We start from the raw sequence: 18,263 nt of genomic DNA, 5'->3' as shown, positions 1-18,263 counted from the left end.
GACAGCTAGAGACTGAGTGTGAACGAATGGGGCCTTTGTTGTCTTTTCCTAGTGCTACCTCGCACACTTGAGGGGGGAGGGGGATGGTATTCCCTGTGTGGCGAGGTGGCGATGGGAATGAATAAAGGCAGACAGTGTGAATTGTGTGCATGGGCATATATGTATGTGTCTGTGTGTGTATATATATGTGTGCATTGAGATGTATAGGTATGTATATTTGCGTGTGTGGACGTGTATGTATATACATTGTGTATGGGGTGGGTTGGGCCATTTCTTTCGTCTGTTGCCTTGCGCTACCTCACAAACGCGGGAGACAGCAACAAAGCAAAATAAATAAATATAAAATAAAAAAAAATATATATATATATATATATATATATATATATATATATATATATATATATATATTTTCTTTGTCTCATACTATTCGCCACTTCCCACATTATCAAGGTAGCATTAAGAACAGAGGACTGAGCCTTTGAGGGAATATCCTCACTTGGCCCCGTTCTCTGTTTCTTCTTTTGGAAAAATGAATTTTTGATATTTGTAGGGAGAACAGCTTATTAAGTTTCTTCCCCAAAGATTCATTGGAGTTTCTTCAACACATCTTTATTGTTGGTTGACCTGGATTAGTTTTGTGAGGAACTGAATGGAGGTTGAGACAGGATTTCATTTTAGGGTAGTCTAAATCCTATTTGGGTACCTTTGATTATATACAGAAGTTTCTGGAAGACTATATTTGGCCAATTTGACATTTTAATGGGTAAAGTAGGGAGGTTTTGATGAAGGTATGAACACTATAATTCAGGTACATTATGTTACAAATGATTTTTGTCCACTGCACAAGAATGGCATAATTTTATAGTAAAGAATTAAGTTTATTGTAGTCAGTATTGCTTTTTGAAAGTATAGTACTTCAAAAGTATGAAAGAAAATCCCTCTGTCCCTGCTTCAATGCATGATTTATATTGTATTGGTTACTGTAGATGATATAACATATTTAAGTAGTCATTAATTGAGCACAACAGTTAGTAGTATGGAACTTCATTAGGCAGTTTGGAAAATTCTAACACTTATGTAAATGATTATTGCTATTATTATTGTTATTATTACTGTATTATTTTGATAATGATACAACTCCAGGAACCCTTTTATGGGCCTCATGTAGCTTTGAGGTTGCAGTCCATGCAAGCTCATTTTGAAAATGATGGACTCCTCTGAAGCAAGAAGGTCCTCAACAAGAATATATTTTTTTTCATCCCTTGACAATGATACAGCCTTGCTGAAGGTGACTTCCTGCTTGCAAAGTAACCAGTTGTGTGTGAAATCTGGTAACATCTATAATTATTTTTATTCATAATTGTCCCAAGACCCTTTTCTAAGAATGGGCCTTGGTCATGGCACTACTTTCATTTGCAGGGACATTGATAAACAAATTGGACTCCTTTGAAGGGAGAAGTTTTTGCCAAGACTGTGCTCCTAATGATACAGCCTGGCCAAAGTTTACTTTTCATTTTTTGTGTAACATTCTGCTGGTAGAGTCTGGTAACACCTATGTATATACCTACTTCCTGCCCCGGGAGCCCATCCTATCTTAATGAGGCTCATGCAGCACTCAAGAAGCCAGGCAAGTCCACTGACTAGGACCATGGGTCATCAAGTGTTGTGATTGTGTGCATGCATGTCAATTAAGTAGTAAGTAGCAAGTGCTTGGTAGTTTCATCATGGGTGTGATGGATCTTGGCATACATTGAAAGGGTGTTTGTAGTGTCATAGATGTGAGGCATGGTTTATAGATAAAGCTGTGCAAAGGAGGATGGATGTGTTGGAAAGGAAATGTTTGAGGACAGTGTGTGGTGGTTTGATCAGGTAAGTAATGAAAGGGTAAGAGAGAAGTGTGGTAATAAAAAGTGTGACTGAGATAGCAGAAGAGTGTCTGCTGAAATGTTTTGAACATATGGAGTGGATGAGTGAGGAAAGGTTGGCAAAGAGAATATATGTGTCAGAAGTGAAGGGAACAAAGAGAATGGGGAGAACAAATTCGAAATGAAAGGAAAGATCAGAAAAGATTTTGGGCAATTGGGTCCTGAACATGCAGAAGGGTGAAAGGTGTGCCCAGGATAGCATGAATTGGAACGATGTCGTATACTGTGGTCGACATGCTGTCAATGGACTGAACCAGGGCATGTAAAGCATCTGGGGTAGGCAGTGGAAAAGTTTGTGGGGCCTGGTTCTGGATAGGTAGCTGTGGTTTCAGTGCATTACACATGACAGTAAGAGAATGGATCTAAGCAGATTTGGCCTTTCTTTGTCTGTTCCTGGTGCTACCTCACTAATGCAGGAAAAGGCGATCAAGTATAAAAAATGTGGTGACTGAGTTTGGAAGGGTGTGTGAAAGGGGGAAGTTGAGAATTAATGCGAGTAAAAGCAGGGTTATTATGTAAAAGAGTTGAGGGATTGGTCGGTTGGGTTGTGAGTTTGAATGGAGGAAAATTAGAGGAAGTGATGTGTTTTTGATACCTGGGAGTTGACATGGCAGTGAATGAAAGCAGAAGTGAGTCATAGGGTGAATGAAAGACTTAAGTTTCTGGGAGCACTAAAGAATGTGTGGAAAGATTGCTCATCATCTGGAAGGGTAAAATGGGTCTTTTTGAAGGTAAAGTAGTCCCAACATAATTATATTGATATGAGGCGTGAACTATAGATAAGACTTTGCAGAGGAGGGTGGGTGTGTTAGAAGTGAAATGTTTGAGGACAATATGTGCTGAAAGGTGGTTTTCACCTGTAAGTGAGAAAAGGGTAAGAGAGAGGTGTGGTAGTTAATAAAAGGAGTGTGGTTGAGAGAGCTGGAGGGGGTGTGCTGAAAAGGTTTGGCTATATGAAGAGAATTAGTGAGGAAAGGTTGACAGAGGATATATGTGTCAGAAGTAAAGGGAACAAGGAGAATGGGGACCTAATTGGAGATGGAAGGATGGAGTGGAAAAGATTTTGAATGATGAGAACCTGAACATGCAGGAGTGGGAAAGGCATGCACAGGATAGAGTGAATTGGAACATTGTGTTACGCTGGAGTCATCGTCAGTGGATTAAACTAGGGCACCTGAAGCATCTGGGGTAAACTGTGGAAAGGTCTGTGGAGTCAAGTTGTGGATAGAGAGCTGTGGTTTTGGTGCATTACACATGTGAGTAGATGTGGCCTTTCTCTTTCTGTTCCTGGTTATACCTCACTACTATGGGGTGAAACACAGTGCTTGGAGGTGGTTTAAGCATGTGAAAAGAATACAAGATGGGGAGTTTACAAGGAGAGTATAAGATAGTATGATTAAAGGGGTTGGTGTGAGAGGAAGACAACCTATGACATTGGGAAGAGTACTGAAGGGAGAGAAATGGTGGAAGAATGTGAGGAATAATGAATGCGAGGGAGGTATGTAAGGACAGGGATAAGAAGAGACTCTTTTGCTGTGGGCATTCCCAGAGGAAACGTGTGTCAGAGAGATAGATAGATAGAGTAATTTGGAAGTTAAGGATGTAATTAGGGGGCATAGTGTATTCAGTAAAGTAAATGGAAATGATGAACAGCTTGTGGAGTTGTATGCAATGAAACAGCTGGTGATTGGGAATACCTGGTTTGAAAAGTAGGACATACATAAGTATATATAAGTGAGCAGATCAGTGGGCATTATTGAATTACATGCAAATTGATTAGCATTTGAAAGAAAGACTTTTTAATGCCAGTGCTTTGAGAGGGGCAGTGGGAGGGATGTCTGATCATCAGGTGGAAGGTGGCCTGGTTAGAAAGGGCAGTGAGTGGTAAGATGAAGTAAAGTTGTTAGTGAAAGAGAAATGAGAGGTATTTGGGCAGTGCTTACAGGGAAGGAGTGCATATTACTAGGGATTAAAAGAGAAAGTGGCAGGAGAGCAAGAAGAAAGTGCAGGGCTAGGAAAAAGAGGGCAGTTGAGAGTTGGGGTGACAATTGAGTATCAGTAAATTTCAGAGAGTAAGATGTTTTGAAAGGAGTTTGATAGTGTGCAAAAAATGAGAAAACAAATGGAAACATCATTGAAGGGTGCAACTGGGGAAATGGTAACAGGTAGTGATGAAGTGAGGAGATGGAGTAAGTTTTTTGAAGGGCTGTTTTGTCTGTCTCAGGGTGATATGTGAAGTAAGAGAATCATGAAGAAGGCTTTGTTGAAGAGAGAAGAGGTGGTGAAGGCCATGCATGAGGTGAAATGTAGCAAGTAGGCTGGAATGGATGGTATTGCAGTTGAATTTGTTAAGAAAGGGGGTGAATGTGTATTGTGATTGGTTAGTTGGGATTTTCAGTGTATGTTTGATCATAGTGAGGTGCCTAAGGATTATGCAAAATGCATGTATAGTTCCATATTATAAAGGCAAGGGGAATAAAGGAATGTTCACCCTACTGAGGTATAAGTTTGTTGAGTGTACCAGGTAAGTTGTATAGGAGAGTAGTGATTGAGAGAGTGAAGGCATGTACAGAGCATCAGACTGAGTAGGAACAGTGTGGTTTCAGAAGCGGTAAGTTTGAATGGAGAAAAATTGGAGGAAGTGAAGTGTTTTAGATATCTGGGAATGGACTTAGCAGCGAATTAAACCATTGAAATGGGCATGAGTCACAGGGTGTGGGAGGGGGCAAAGTTTCTGGGAGCAATGACAAATGTGTGGAAAGAGAGATTGTTATCTTGTAGAGCAAAAATGGATATGTTTGAAGGAATAGTAGTTCCAACAGTATTATATGGTTGCAATGCATGGGCTATTGATAGGGTTGTATGGAGGAGGGTGGATGTGTTGAAAATGAAATGTCTGAGGACAGTATGTGGCATGAGGTAGTTTGATTAAGTAATGAAAGGGTAACAGAGATGTATGGAAATAAAAAGATTGTGGATGAGAGAGCAGAAGAGGGTGTGTTGAAATGGTTCAGACATATGGAGAGAATGATTGAAGAGAGGTTGACAGAGGGTATATGTGTCAGAGGTGGAGGGAATGAGAAGCAGGAGACCAAATTGAAGGTGGAAGGATGGAGTGAAAAAGATTTTGAGCAATTGGGGCCTGAGCACACGGAAGGGGAGAGGTGTGCAAGGAATTGAGTGAATTGGAACGATGTGGTATACCGGGGTCAATGTGCTATCAATGGACTGGACCAGGGCATGTGAAAGTCTGGGGTAAACTATGGAAAGGTCTGTGGGGCCTGGATGCGGATAGGGAGCTGTAGTTTCAGTGCATTACACATGACAGCTAGAGACTGAGCATAAACAAATGTTGCCTTTTTTGTCTGTTTTCCTGGCACTATCTTGCTGAAGCAGAGCATAATGATGCTGTTTCTTGTGGGGCTGAGTGGCACCAGGAATGGATGTAGGCAAGCAAGTATATATAACTGTACACCATATGCTTGAGGTTACACCACAAGAATAAAGTCAGCCTTTTGCAGGGGTGTATTACCATCAGTAGTAAGAACAATATAGTCTTGTCAAAGACCTTATTTTAGATAAGGCCATCTTGTCCCTACCAATGTTTGTAGCACGGCTTTAAGGCTGTAGGAACCCCTGGATGGGGGTGGGTGGTGTTCCTTAGGTTACAGCAACAGGAACCCTTTCACGGCCTTTCTCTGGGTGGGTCCTTAGTTTGCTTAATAGTACATGTACATATATGTTACTGGACTCTACCTGCATAAAGTCACTCAGTGTGTGAAAATTGATATGGCAAGCCTGTATCATTAAGAGCACATTCTCATCAAGGAACTCCTTCTCCAAAGGAATCCATCATTTCCGTGTTACTAGAAGGAGTGCAGCCATCGAGCTGCAGGAGCTTCTGGAAAAGCGGCCTTTGGTCAGTTAGATATATGTATAGATAGATGATAACAATAATGAAAATATATATATATATATAAATATATATATATATATATGTATACACAACAATGTTGTATGGTTGCGAGGCGTGGGCTATGGATAGAGTTGTGCGCAGGAGGGTGGATGTGCTGGAAATGAGATGTTTGAGGACAATGTGTGGTTTGAGGTGGTTTGATCGAGTAAGTAATGTAAGAGTAAGAGAGATCTGTGGAAATAAAAAGAGCGTGGTTGAGAGAGCAGAAGAGGGTGTTTTGAAATGGTTTGGGGACATGGAGAGAATGAGTGAGGAAAGATTGACCAAGAGGATATATGTGTCGGAGGTGGAGGGAACAAGGAGAAGTGGGAGACCAAATTGGAGGTGGAAAGATGGAGTGAAAAAGATTTTGAGTGATCGGGGCCTGAACATGCAGGAGGGTGAAAGGCGGGCAAGGAATAGAGTGAATTGGATCAATGTGGTATACCGGGGTTGACGTGCTGTCAGTGGATTGAATCAGGGCATGTGAAGCGTCTGGGGTAAACCATGGAAAGCTGTGTGGGGCCTGGATGTAGAAAGGGAGCTGTGGTTTGGGGCATTATTGCATGACAGCTAGAGACTGAGTGTGAACGAATGGGGCCTTTGTTGTCTTTTCCTAGTGCTACCTCGCACACTTGAGGGGTGAGGGGGATGGTATTCCCTGTGTGGCGAGGTGGCGATGGGAATGAATAAAGGCAGACAGTGTGAATTGTGTGCATGGGTATATATGTATGTGTCTGTGTGTGTATATATATATATATGTGTACATTGAGATGTATAGGTATGTATATTTGCGTGTGTAGATGTGTATGTATATACATTGTGTATGGGGGTGGGTTGGGCCATTTGTTTCGTCTGTTTCCTTGCGCTTTCTCGCAAACGTGGGAGACAGCGACAAAGCAAAATAAATAAATATATATATATATATATATATATATATATATATATATATATATATATATATATATATATATATATATATATATATCCCTGGGGATAGGGGAGAAAGAATACTTCCCACGTATTCCCTGCGTGTCGTAGAAGGCGACTAAAAGGGAAGGGAGCGGGAGGCTGGAAATCCTCCCCTCTCTCTTTTTTTTTTCCAAAAGAAGGAACAGAGAAGGGGGCCAGGTGAGGGTATTCCCTCAAAGGCCCAGTCCTCTGTTCTTAACGCTACCTCGCTATCGCGGGAAATGGCGAATAGTATGAAAAATATATATATATATATATATATATATATATATATATATATATATATATATATATATTTCCCTGGGGATAGGGGAGAAAGAATACTTCCCACGTATTCCCTGCGTGTCGTAGAAGGCGACTAAAAGGGAAGGGAGCGGGGTGCTGGAAATCCTCCCCTCTCGTTTTTTTTTTTTTTTTTTTTTTTTTTTTTTTTTTTTTTTTTTTCTCCAAAAGAAGGAACAGAGAAGAGGTCCAGGTGAGGATATTCCCTCAAAGGCCCAGTCCTCTGTTCTTAACGCTACCTCGCTATCGCGGGAAATAGCGAATAGTGTGAAAAAAAAAATATTTTTTTTTTTTTTTTTTTTTTTTTATACTTTGTCGCTGTCTCCCGCGTTTGCGAGGTAGCGCAAGGAAACAGACGAAAGAAATGGCCCAACCCCCCCCCCCCCATACACATGTACATACACACGTCCACACACGCAAATATACATACCTACACAGCTTTCCATGGTTTACCCCAGACGCTTCACATGCCTTGCTTCAATCCACTGACAGCACGTCAACCCCTGTATACCACATGACTCCAATTCACTCTATTTCTTGCCCTCCTTTCACCCTCCTGCATGTTCAGGCCCCGATCACACAAAATCTTTTTCACTCCATCTTTCCACCTCCAATTTGGTCTCCCTCTTCTCCTCGTTCCCTCCACCTCCGACACATATATCCTCTTGGTCAATCTCTCCTCACTCATTCTCTCCATGTGCCCAAACCATTTCAAAACACCCTCTTCTGCTCTCTCAACCACGCTCTTTTTATTTCCACACATCTCTCTTACCCTTACGTTACTTACTCGATCAAACCACCTCACACCACACATTGTCCTCAAACATCTCATTTCCAGCACATCCATCCTCCTGCGCACATCTCTATCCATAGCCCACGCCTCGCAACCATACAGCATTGTTGGAACCACTATTCCCTCAAACATACCCATTTTTGCTTTCCGAGATAATGTTCTCGACTTCCACACATTTTTCAAGGCTCCCAAAATTTTCGCCCCCTCCCCCACCCTATGATCCACTTCCGCTTCCATGGTTCCATCCGCTGACAGATCCACTCCCAGATATCTAAAACACTTCACTTCCTCCAGTTTTTCTCCATTCAAACTCACCTCCCAATTGACTTGACCCTCACCCCTACTGTACCTAATAACCTTGCTCTTATTCACATTTACTCTCAACTTTCTTCTTCCACACACTTTACCAAACTCAGTCACCAGCTTCTGCAGTTTCTCACATGAATCAGCCACCAGCGCTGTATCATCAGCGAACAACAATTGACTCACTTCCCAAGCTCTCTCATCCCCAACAGACTTCATACTTGCCCCTCTTTCCAGGACTCTTGCATTTACCTCCCTTACAACCCCATCCATAAACAAATTAAACAACCATGGAGACATCACACACCCCTGCCGCAAACCTACATTCACTGAGAACCAATCACTTTCCTCTCTTCCTACACGTACACATGCCTTACATCCTCGATAAAAACTTTTCACTGCTTCTAACAACTTGCCTCCCACACCATATATTCTTAATACCTTCCACAGAGCATCTCTATCAACTCTATCATATGCCTTCTCCAGATCCATAAATGCTACATACAAATCCATTTGCTTTTCTAAGTATTTCTCACATACATTCTTCAAAGCAAACACCTGATCCACACATCCTCTACCACTTCTGAAACCGCACTGCTCTTCCCCAATCTGATGCTCTGTACATGCCTTCACCCTCTCAATCAATACCCTCCCATATAATTTACCAGGAATACTCAACAAACTTATACCTCTGTAATTTGAGCACTCACTCTTATCCCCTTTGCCTTTGTACAATGGCACTATGCACGCATTCCGCCAATCCTCAGGCACCTCACCATGAGTCATACATACATTAAATAACCTTACCAACCAGTCAACAATACAGTCACCCCCTTTCTTAATAAATTCCACTGCAATACCATCCAAACCTGCTGCCTTGCCGGCTTTCATCTTCCGCAAAGCTTTTACTACCTCTTCTCTGTTTACCAAATCATTTTCCCTAACCCTCTCACTTTGCACACCACCTCGACCAAAACACCCTATATCTGCCACTCTGTCATCAGACACATTCAACAAACCTTCAAAATACTCATTCCATCTCCTTCTCACATCACCGCTACTTGTTATCACCTCCCCATTTACGCCCTTCACTGAAGTGAAAAAAAAAATATATATATATATATATATATACCCTCCCTGGGGATAGGGGAGAAAGAATACATCCCACGTATTCCCTGCGTGTCATAGAAGGCGACTAAAAGGGAAGGGAGCGGGGGGCTGGAAATCCTCCCCTCTCATTTTTTTTTTTTTTTTTTTTTTTTTTTTCTTTCTTTTTTTTCCCTCAAAAGAAGGAACAGAGAAGGGGGCCAGGTGAGGGTATTCCCTCAAAGGCCCAGTCCTCTGTTCTTAACGCTACCTCGCTAATGCGGGAAATGGCGAATAGTATGAAAGAAAAAGAATATATATATATATAGTGTGTATATGCGTGTATCATTTTTTTCATTAAAAAACTTAGGTTTTACACTGTTTCTTGAACTTTGCATCAGAATGCTGGAATACTGTTTTCTTTATTCACAGAATCATCAGAAGGACACAAGTAGAAGATGGGGAAGTAAAGGAAGAAGTCCAAGAAGAATACGAAGGAGGACGTTGAGAAGGAATACTTCAGGAGAAGGAAAACAGTTCCTCTCAGTCCTCCTGTATCTGTCCACCTTCTTTCCTGCCTAATTGTAAAACTGCCATCACCAGTGCTATTCCATCATCTGCAAGACCACTGCTTTCTTCTCTATTCCTCCAGTATTTGTGATAAGGAATTTATTGAGAGGTGTTATAAGGTTTCTAATTTCAATATTGGTTAAGCTCATGTTAATTGATGGCTTTACCTTTGCATATAAATATTCCACCTTATCGTATTTCTCTTCTGGAAATAATTGTACTAAAGAAGAGAAACCTTATGAAGAGGTCAGTGGTTTAGCAGCAGCTAGTGACATATCGGTTGTCAAAGGATCTAGTCAGGACCGATACTGTGAGAAATTGATAATTTTTTAATGTTATGAGTGAGAAATTTTAATGTTTGTGACCTTTATAACAACATGATAAAGTAGTGTTGACATCAAAAGTCCTTAATACAATTATAATTTGGCCATGTATAATTCCTGTGAAAGCCATTTTTGAAAGTTGTCCACAAATGATCACATGTGTAAAGGTGCACACACCCTGTTTGAGCTGTCAAGGTGTTTTTAGGTTAAGTAACGTTCCCTTTATGACATGGCATGTTTCATCCTAGTATGACACTGATAAACATCATTGAGAATACTTACAGCTGAAGACATGTCATGCATTACAACTAAATCTGTAGCCATGGGATGCAATAGGAGGCCAATATTTCAAAACAAGCTATGTAATCATTTCAATATTCAGGCTCTTAGAATGTTAGATTGTTATTTTTGTGGCTTTTGAAACATCCAGTAAATGGGCATGTTGATTGTAAGATAGCTACATATATTTCCACATAAAATTTATTTTACAAACAAAAATGTATTTCATGTGTAAACATTTAGTGGCAAGATTGATAACTTTCATTTGGGGATGGGGTCATATGGTTTAGATAGGAAGAACATAAATAACATTTAACCCAACATTTAGCTCACATCAGCTCTTACCATGTTTGTTTCCCTCATGGTCATAAGTGGATGAAAAATATGATAATGCCTTAGCACCTACTCCTAGATTACTCTCTGGCCAACAGTTGTTATCTTCATTCTTTTGAGTTGGTCTTGAATTTGGGCTTGCATTGGATGGAACAGAGGCCTTTCCAGAAATAAGTCTTAGGTCTGTTCCCAGTATCATTGCCTTAATTCAAGACAAAGTAGCTCCAGACATTGTGGTCACTTATCAAGTTTTCAAATAAATGCTTAATGTGAATAGTAGATTTTCTTCAAAAGTAGCACATCCTGTTTCGTTAAGATATTCTGCTTAAAGGGATGATATGTATATATCATGGATGTATATAGATTGCTACTTCCAATTTCACTGTCTTTTATTACTGCCTCCTACTTCCATTTTTCTCAGCTGAATCTTACTTTCCTTTCACTTCCTGTTTGTGTGAATTTTCACAGCAACCTTAGTCACTTCACTTTTTTTCCTCATGGAAGTATGTGGTGACTGCCTCATGTGTGATACTTACACCAATGAGCAAATTCATCAGTAAATGCTGGACGCAGAGAGATTAATGGTAAACCATTTCAGATTATATTGAGTAAACAGGTAATGGAAGAACTGTTGACCTCTAATGAGGTCTTCTTAAAGAAGTGAGGCTATTTCTGTTCTTCCTAGAAAGTGATAACCAACCTAAAGTGAATAATTATTCAGTCTTTTATTGAATGGGTCTGCTGTTTTTACCTTAACATTAGCATTCAAGTTATTCCACCTTTCAGTCACCACTATTTATCAAAAAACATTTTCCTGTTTTGCTGTGAAATCTATTACTTCTTAGCTTGTCTGTTTTTTCTAGTTATAATATCTAAATACTTTTATTAAGTTTTATGTCTTCTCATGTTTGAATGTCTTATGTGGCATCTGTAAATGGGAAAAGATCTTAACATCAGGAACCTGTGGTATCTTTATATCTGTGTATTTATCTAAGGTGTCCACAGGTTTTAATTTCAAACACATCTAATAACACTTGGACTCACATGATAGAGGAAATATGTTCTGAAAATTCTTCAAATGAGTGTAAGAAAACTCACAGAACCAACAGTATGCGCAGTGCAGTGTGTAAGGAAGATACACAATCGGTACTCGATCTCATTTCCAAGTAGTAAAAAATGATACAATAGAAATATGATCACATACTACTTTAATCTGATTATGTACTTTGTAAGACATGACCTGATCAGGAGATCAGAGTCTGTCAGAAGGTAATGGGTTACTGTACAGAGCTTAAAGAAAAAAGAGCCAGTCAAAAATACAGTAGTGTGTTATAAACAGTTAAGTATCATGAATGACAGGTTATTGAGAAAGTGGTGCAAAAGGAAAGATTTGGTTCAATTGATTACAATATGCTAAGAAGGCTGTTGAACGATTCTGAACCATATTAGGCACATGCGGAAACATTTAACAGGCTCTGCAAAAGATTATTGAGAAAACGGTGGGAGAGGGATCAGTGCTAAGGGAGTGGGTAAGAACAAATGAAATAGTTTTAAGAAATGGAACTAAGGAAAATATTAAGCTACAGGTCTTTATATCTGATAGGTATGATCCACAAAACAAACAAGAAGAAAACAGGTGATTGCTTGAAAGGATAAACTACCTAATAGGAGGCAGCATATGCTTAAAGAAAAGAGTTCAAGGATAAAAAATCCATTGAATTTCTGTAGTTTCTCAACTGAATGTTTCACCAGTGCTGTGTCAGTATCAAACAAGAAATTGATCATTTCCCAGGCCTCCTCACCCCCTTTGGACTGCATGTTATCCCTCTCTCTGAGCCTTACACTTGTCTCTCACCATGCCATTCATAAACAAATGCCCATGGTAACATCACACACCGCTGCCCACATTCCCCTAGAGCCACTCATGTTTGAGAACAATATATGATGTGAGGTTGTTTGATTAAGTAAGTAATGAAAGGGTAAGAGATGTGTGGAAATAAAAAGAGTGTGGTTGAGAGAGCAGAAGAGGGTGTGTTGAAATGGTTTGGACATATGGATAGAATGAGTAAGGAAAGATTGACACAGAGGATATATGTGTCAAAGGTGGAGGGAAGAAAGAGAAGCGGGAGACCAAATTGGAGATGGAAGGATGGAGTGAAAAAAAAATTTGAGTAATCGGGGCCTGAACATACAGGAGAGTGAGAGGTGTGCAAGGAATAGAGTGAATTGGAATGATGTGGTATACTGGGGTCGACGCGCTGTCAGTGACTGAACCAGGGCATGTGAAACATCTGAGGTAAACCATGGAAAGGTGTGTAGAGCCTGGATTGGATGGGTAGCTGTGATTTCAGTGCATTACACGTGACAGCTAGAGACAGTGTGAACGTATGTAGCCTTTTCTGTCAGTTTTCCTGGTGCTTAATCGCTGAAGTAGGGGGTAACTAGGCTGTTCCCTGTTGGGTAGGGTAGTGCCAGGAATGGAGGAAGGCAAGCAAGAATGAACAAGTACATGTGTATTATATATGCATGTGTCTGCATATGTATATGTTGATATGTATATGTGGAAGTTGAGAATGTTATCTTGGAAAGCAAAAATGGGTATGTTTGAAGAAATAGTGGTTCCAACAATGATATATGATTGCGAGGGGTGGGCTATAGATAGAGTTGTACAGAGGAGGGTGGATGTGCTGGAAATGAGATGTTTGAGGACAATATGTGGTGTGGGGTGGTTTGATTAAGAAATGAAAGGGTAAGAGAGATGTGTGGTAATAAAAAGAGTGTGGTTGACAGAGCAGAAGAGGGTGTTTTGAAGTGGTTTGGTCACATGGAGAGAATGAGTGAGGAAAGATTGACAAAGAGGATATATGTGTCAGAGGTGGAGGGAACTAGGAGAAGTGGAAGACCAAATTGGAGGTGGAAGGATGGAGTGAAAAAAATTTTGAGTGATCGGGGCCTGAACATGCAGGAGGGTGAACGGCGTGCAAGAAATAGAGTGAATTGGAACGATGTGGTATACCAGGGACGACGTGTTGTCAGTGGATTGAGCCAGGGCATGTGAAGCGTCTGGGGTAAACCATGGAAAGTTCTGTGGATCCTGGATGTGGAAAGGGAGCTGTGATTTCGGTGCATCATACATGACAGCTAGAGACTGAGTATGAACGAATGTGCGTTTGTTGTCTTTTCCTAGCGCTACCTCGAGCACATGCGGGGGTAGGGGGTTATTTCATGTGTGGCGGGGTGGCGACAGGAATGAATAAGGGCAGACAGTATGAAGTATGTACATGTGTATATATGTATATGTCTGTGTATTTATATATATGTATACGTTGAGATGTATAGGTATGTATATGTGCGTGTGTGGACGTGTATGTATATACATGTGTATGTGGATGGGTTGGGCCATTCTTTCATCTGTTTCCTTGCGCTACCTCGCTAACGCAAGAGACAGCGACAAAGCAAAATAAATAAATAAATAAAATATATTTATTTATTTTGCTTTTTTGCTGTCTCCCGTGTTAGCAAGGTAGCGCAAGGAAACAGACGAAAGAATGGCCCAACCCGCCCACATACACATGTATATACATACATGTCCACACACGCAAATATACATACCTATACATCTCAACGTATACATATATATACACACACAGACATATACATATATACACATGTACATAATTCATACTGTCTGCCTTTATTTATTCCCATCGCCACCCTGCCATATATGAAATAACAACCCCCTACCCCCGCAAGTGCTCAAGGTAGCGCTAGGAAAAGACAACAAAGGTCACATTCATTCACACTCTGTCTCTAGCTGTCATGTAATAATGCACCAAAACCATGGGGATGGGGAGAAAGAATACTTCCCACGTATTCCCTGCGTGTTGTAGAAAGCAACTGAAAGGGGAGGGAGCGGGGGGCTGGAAATCCTACCTTTCTTTTTTCTTTTTTTTTTTCCCCCCAAAAAAGAAGGAATGGAGAAGGGGGCCAGGTGAGGATATTCCCTCAAAGGCCTAGTCCTCTGTTCTTAACGCTACCTCGCTAATGCAGGAAATGGTGAATTGTGTGAAAGAAAAAAGAAAATATATATATATATATATATATATATATATATATATATATATATATATATATATATATATATATACATATATATTTTTTCTTTCTTTTAAACTATTCGCCATTTCCCACATTAGCGAGGTAGCGTTAGGAACAGAGGACTGGGCCTTTTTTGGAATATCCTCACCTGGCCCCCTCTGTTCCTTCTTTTGGAAAATTTAAAAAAAAAGAGAGGGGAGGATTTCCAGCCCCCGCTCCCTCCCCTTTTAGTCGCCTTCTACGACACGCAGGGAATACGTGGGAAGTATTCTTAATCCCCTATCCCCAGGGATAATATATATATATATATATATATATATATATATATATATATATATATATATTTTTTCTTTTTAAACTATTCGCCATTTCCCGCGTTAACGAGGTAGCGTTAAGAACAGAGGACTGGGCCTTTTTTGGAATATCCTCACCTGGCCCCCTCTGTTCCTTCTTTTGGAAAATTAAAAAAAAAGCGAGAGGGGAGGATTTCCAGCCCCCCGCTCCCTCCCCTTTTAGTCGCCTTCTACAACACGCAGGGAATACGTGGGAAGTATTCTTAATCCCCTATCCCCAGGGATAAAATATATATATATATATATATATATATATATATATATATATATATATATATATATATATATATATATATATATATATCGGGGATAGGGGAGAAACGATACTTTCCATGTATTCCCTGCAATATCATAAAAGGTGACTAAAAGGAGAGGGAGTGGGGGCTAGAAATCCTCCCCTCTACTTTTCACTTTTCCAAAAGAAGGAACAGAAAAGGGGGCCAAGTGAGGATTTTCCCCCTTAGGCTCAGTCCTGTGTTCTTAACGCTACCTTGCTAATGCGGGAAATGGCGAATATGTATGAAAAAAATTTATCCCTGGGGATAGGGGAGAAAGAATACTTTCCATGCACACCCTGCATGTCATAGAAGGCAACTAAAAGGAGTGGGAGTAGGGGGCTGGAAATCCTCCCTCCAGTTTTTATTTTGATACTTGTTCCAGTTGGAACTCCATGGCAGTCTCCATAAATGAAGAACTCCAGTGCCGCTTCTTAGCCTTTAGTGCCGCACCCTTAACAGGCCACTAGCATAGGGCAAGTCTAGCACAGTGTTTGCAGAGGTTCCTATCTGATGTTCCTAATAACTACTACTATCTAATGCTTCTACCCAATAATCCTCCCTAAACATTCTTATCCACTACAGGTACACCACCGATTTTCTGGCACTCTTGGTTCCAAAACCTTGCTGGATTAGCCATTTTGCCAGACCAACCGTGGTCACGTAATGATAATTCTTCAACACACCTCTAACCCATTAATTATACAAATCCCTAATTCATCAACACACCTCTAACTCATTAATTATACATATCCCTTGTGTGTGAAGTATACCATGGACTGCCAGAAATTTACATTAAACATTTGAGAAACTGCAGAAGCTGGTGACTGAGTTTGGTAAAGTGTGTGAAAGAAGAAAGTTAAGAGTAAATGTGAATAAGAGCAAGGTTATTAGGTACAGTAGAGTTGAGGGTCAAGTCATTTGGGAGGTAAGTTTGAATGGAGAAAAACTGGAGGAAGTAAAGTGTTTTAGATATCTGGGAGTGGATCTGGCAGCAGATGGAACCATGGAAGCAGAAGTGAATCATAGGGTGGGGGAGGGGGCGAAAATCCTGGGAGCCTTGAAGAATGTGTGGAAGTCGAGAACATTATCTCGGAAAGCAAAAATGGGTATGTTTGAAGGAATAGTGGTTCCAACAATGTTGTATGGTTGCAAGGCGTGGGCTATGGATAGAGTTGTGCGCAGGAGGGTGGATGTGCTGGAAATGAGATGTTTGAGGACAATGTGTGGTGTGAGGTGGTTTGATTGAGTAAGTAATGTAAGGGTAAGAGAGATGTGTGGAAATAAAAAGAGCGTGGTTGAGAGAGCAGAAGAGGGTGTTTTGAAATGCTTTGGGCACATGGAGAGAATGAGTGAGGAAAGATTGACCAAGAGGATATATGTGTCGGAGGTGGAGGGAACGAGGAGAAGTGGGAGACCAAATTGGAGGTGGAAAGATGGAGTGAAAAAGATTTTGTGTGATCGGGGCCTGAACATGCAGGAGGGTGAAAGGCGGGCAAGGAATAGAGTGAATTGGATCGATGTGGTATACCGGGGTTGATGTGCTGTCAGTGGATTGAATCAGGGCATGTGAAGCGTCTGGGGTAAACCATGGAAAGTTGTGTGGGGCCTGGATGTGGAAAGGGAGCTGTGGTTTCGGGCACTATTGCGTGGCGGCTAGAGACTGAGTGTGAACGAATGGGGACTTTGTAGTCTTTTCCTAGTGCTACCTCGCACACATGAGGGGCGAGGGGGAAGGTATTCCATGTGTGGCGAGGTGGCGATGGGAGTGAATGGGGGCAGACAGTGTGAATTGTGTGCATGGGTATATATGTATGAGTCTGTGTATGTATATATATGTGTACATTGAGATGTATAGGTATGTATATTTGCATGTGTGGACGTGTGTGTGTATACATTGTGTATGGGGGTGGGTTGGGCCATTTCTTTCGTCTGTTTCCTTGTGCTACCTCGCAAACGCGGGAGACAGCGACAAAGCAAAATAAAAAAAAAAATAAATATCAAATGTTGTGATTTAAGTTCTTTATGGAACAACTTATCCTTGTCCATTATCATGCTACCTGACATATCCTCTCCATCACTTCGATGCTGTCGAAACCATTCCATCATCACTCGATCGTGCTCAGTACTCTTACCATCTTTCGTAGTTTTTCTAATCGGTACTTGCTGCTTAGAATCACTGTCTGCATAGAATTTCAATATTTTCTCCCTTTGCTTCTTTATATCATAAACAGTTGATGAACCGATACTGTATATGTCACACTGCTTACGCACCAAACCATCACGGTCCATTTTTTTCAACAGTTTTACTTTATCTTGGATCGATATGGACTGGTGTTTATATTTGACACCATGACTGACTCTCATATGTCTTAGAAGCCATAGCTACGGTTAAATTTAAGCAAAATAAGCTAAGAATCTTATAGAATTGCAGTATCACCACCAACAAGTGCAGTGTAAAGAATGTAAAGAAGCGTGACCTACACACAACACCATCTGTGGCCGCCCAGTTTGTGGCCGCGGTAATTTCAAGTTCCCTCACGTAATTTTGTCCAGACTAAAGGAGGTGCCGAACCATCAGTTGCCTGAAATTCGGTGGTGTACCTGTACTTCTGTCTATTGCTCCTACCATTTTGCCAAAAGGCAGGGCTAGCAAATAGTGCTCTGCAGGAAAATCTAGTTACAAAGAATGAAATGGTGAGTTAAGTGTTGTCAA

At 40.7% G+C, this 18,263-nt stretch overlaps 1 protein-coding gene across 39 annotated transcripts in view; it reads left to right on the top strand.

Annotated features, from left to right (window-relative positions):
- LOC139748583 (uncharacterized) overlaps nucleotides 1–11,200 on the top strand; it is a 978,916-nt gene extending 967,716 nt beyond the window's left edge. For all 39 annotated transcript variants that reach the window (XM_071661646.1, XM_071661679.1, XM_071661676.1 and 36 more), the window contains one exon: nucleotides 9,749–11,200. In XM_071661646.1, the coding sequence (XP_071517747.1) occupies nucleotides 9,749–9,824 (76 nt within the window). In that variant the 3' untranslated portion in view covers nucleotides 9,825–11,200. The remainder of the gene's footprint in view (nucleotides 1–9,748) is intronic.
- Nucleotides 11,201–18,263: the final 7,063 nt, after the last annotated feature.

The sequence above is a fragment of the Panulirus ornatus genome, chromosome 5 (assembly GCF_036320965.1).
Source record: "Panulirus ornatus isolate Po-2019 chromosome 5, ASM3632096v1, whole genome shotgun sequence".
In the NCBI taxonomy this organism is placed as follows: Eukaryota; Metazoa; Arthropoda; class Malacostraca; order Decapoda; family Palinuridae; genus Panulirus; species Panulirus ornatus.
This window is presented reverse-complemented; position numbering and strand designations above follow the sequence as displayed.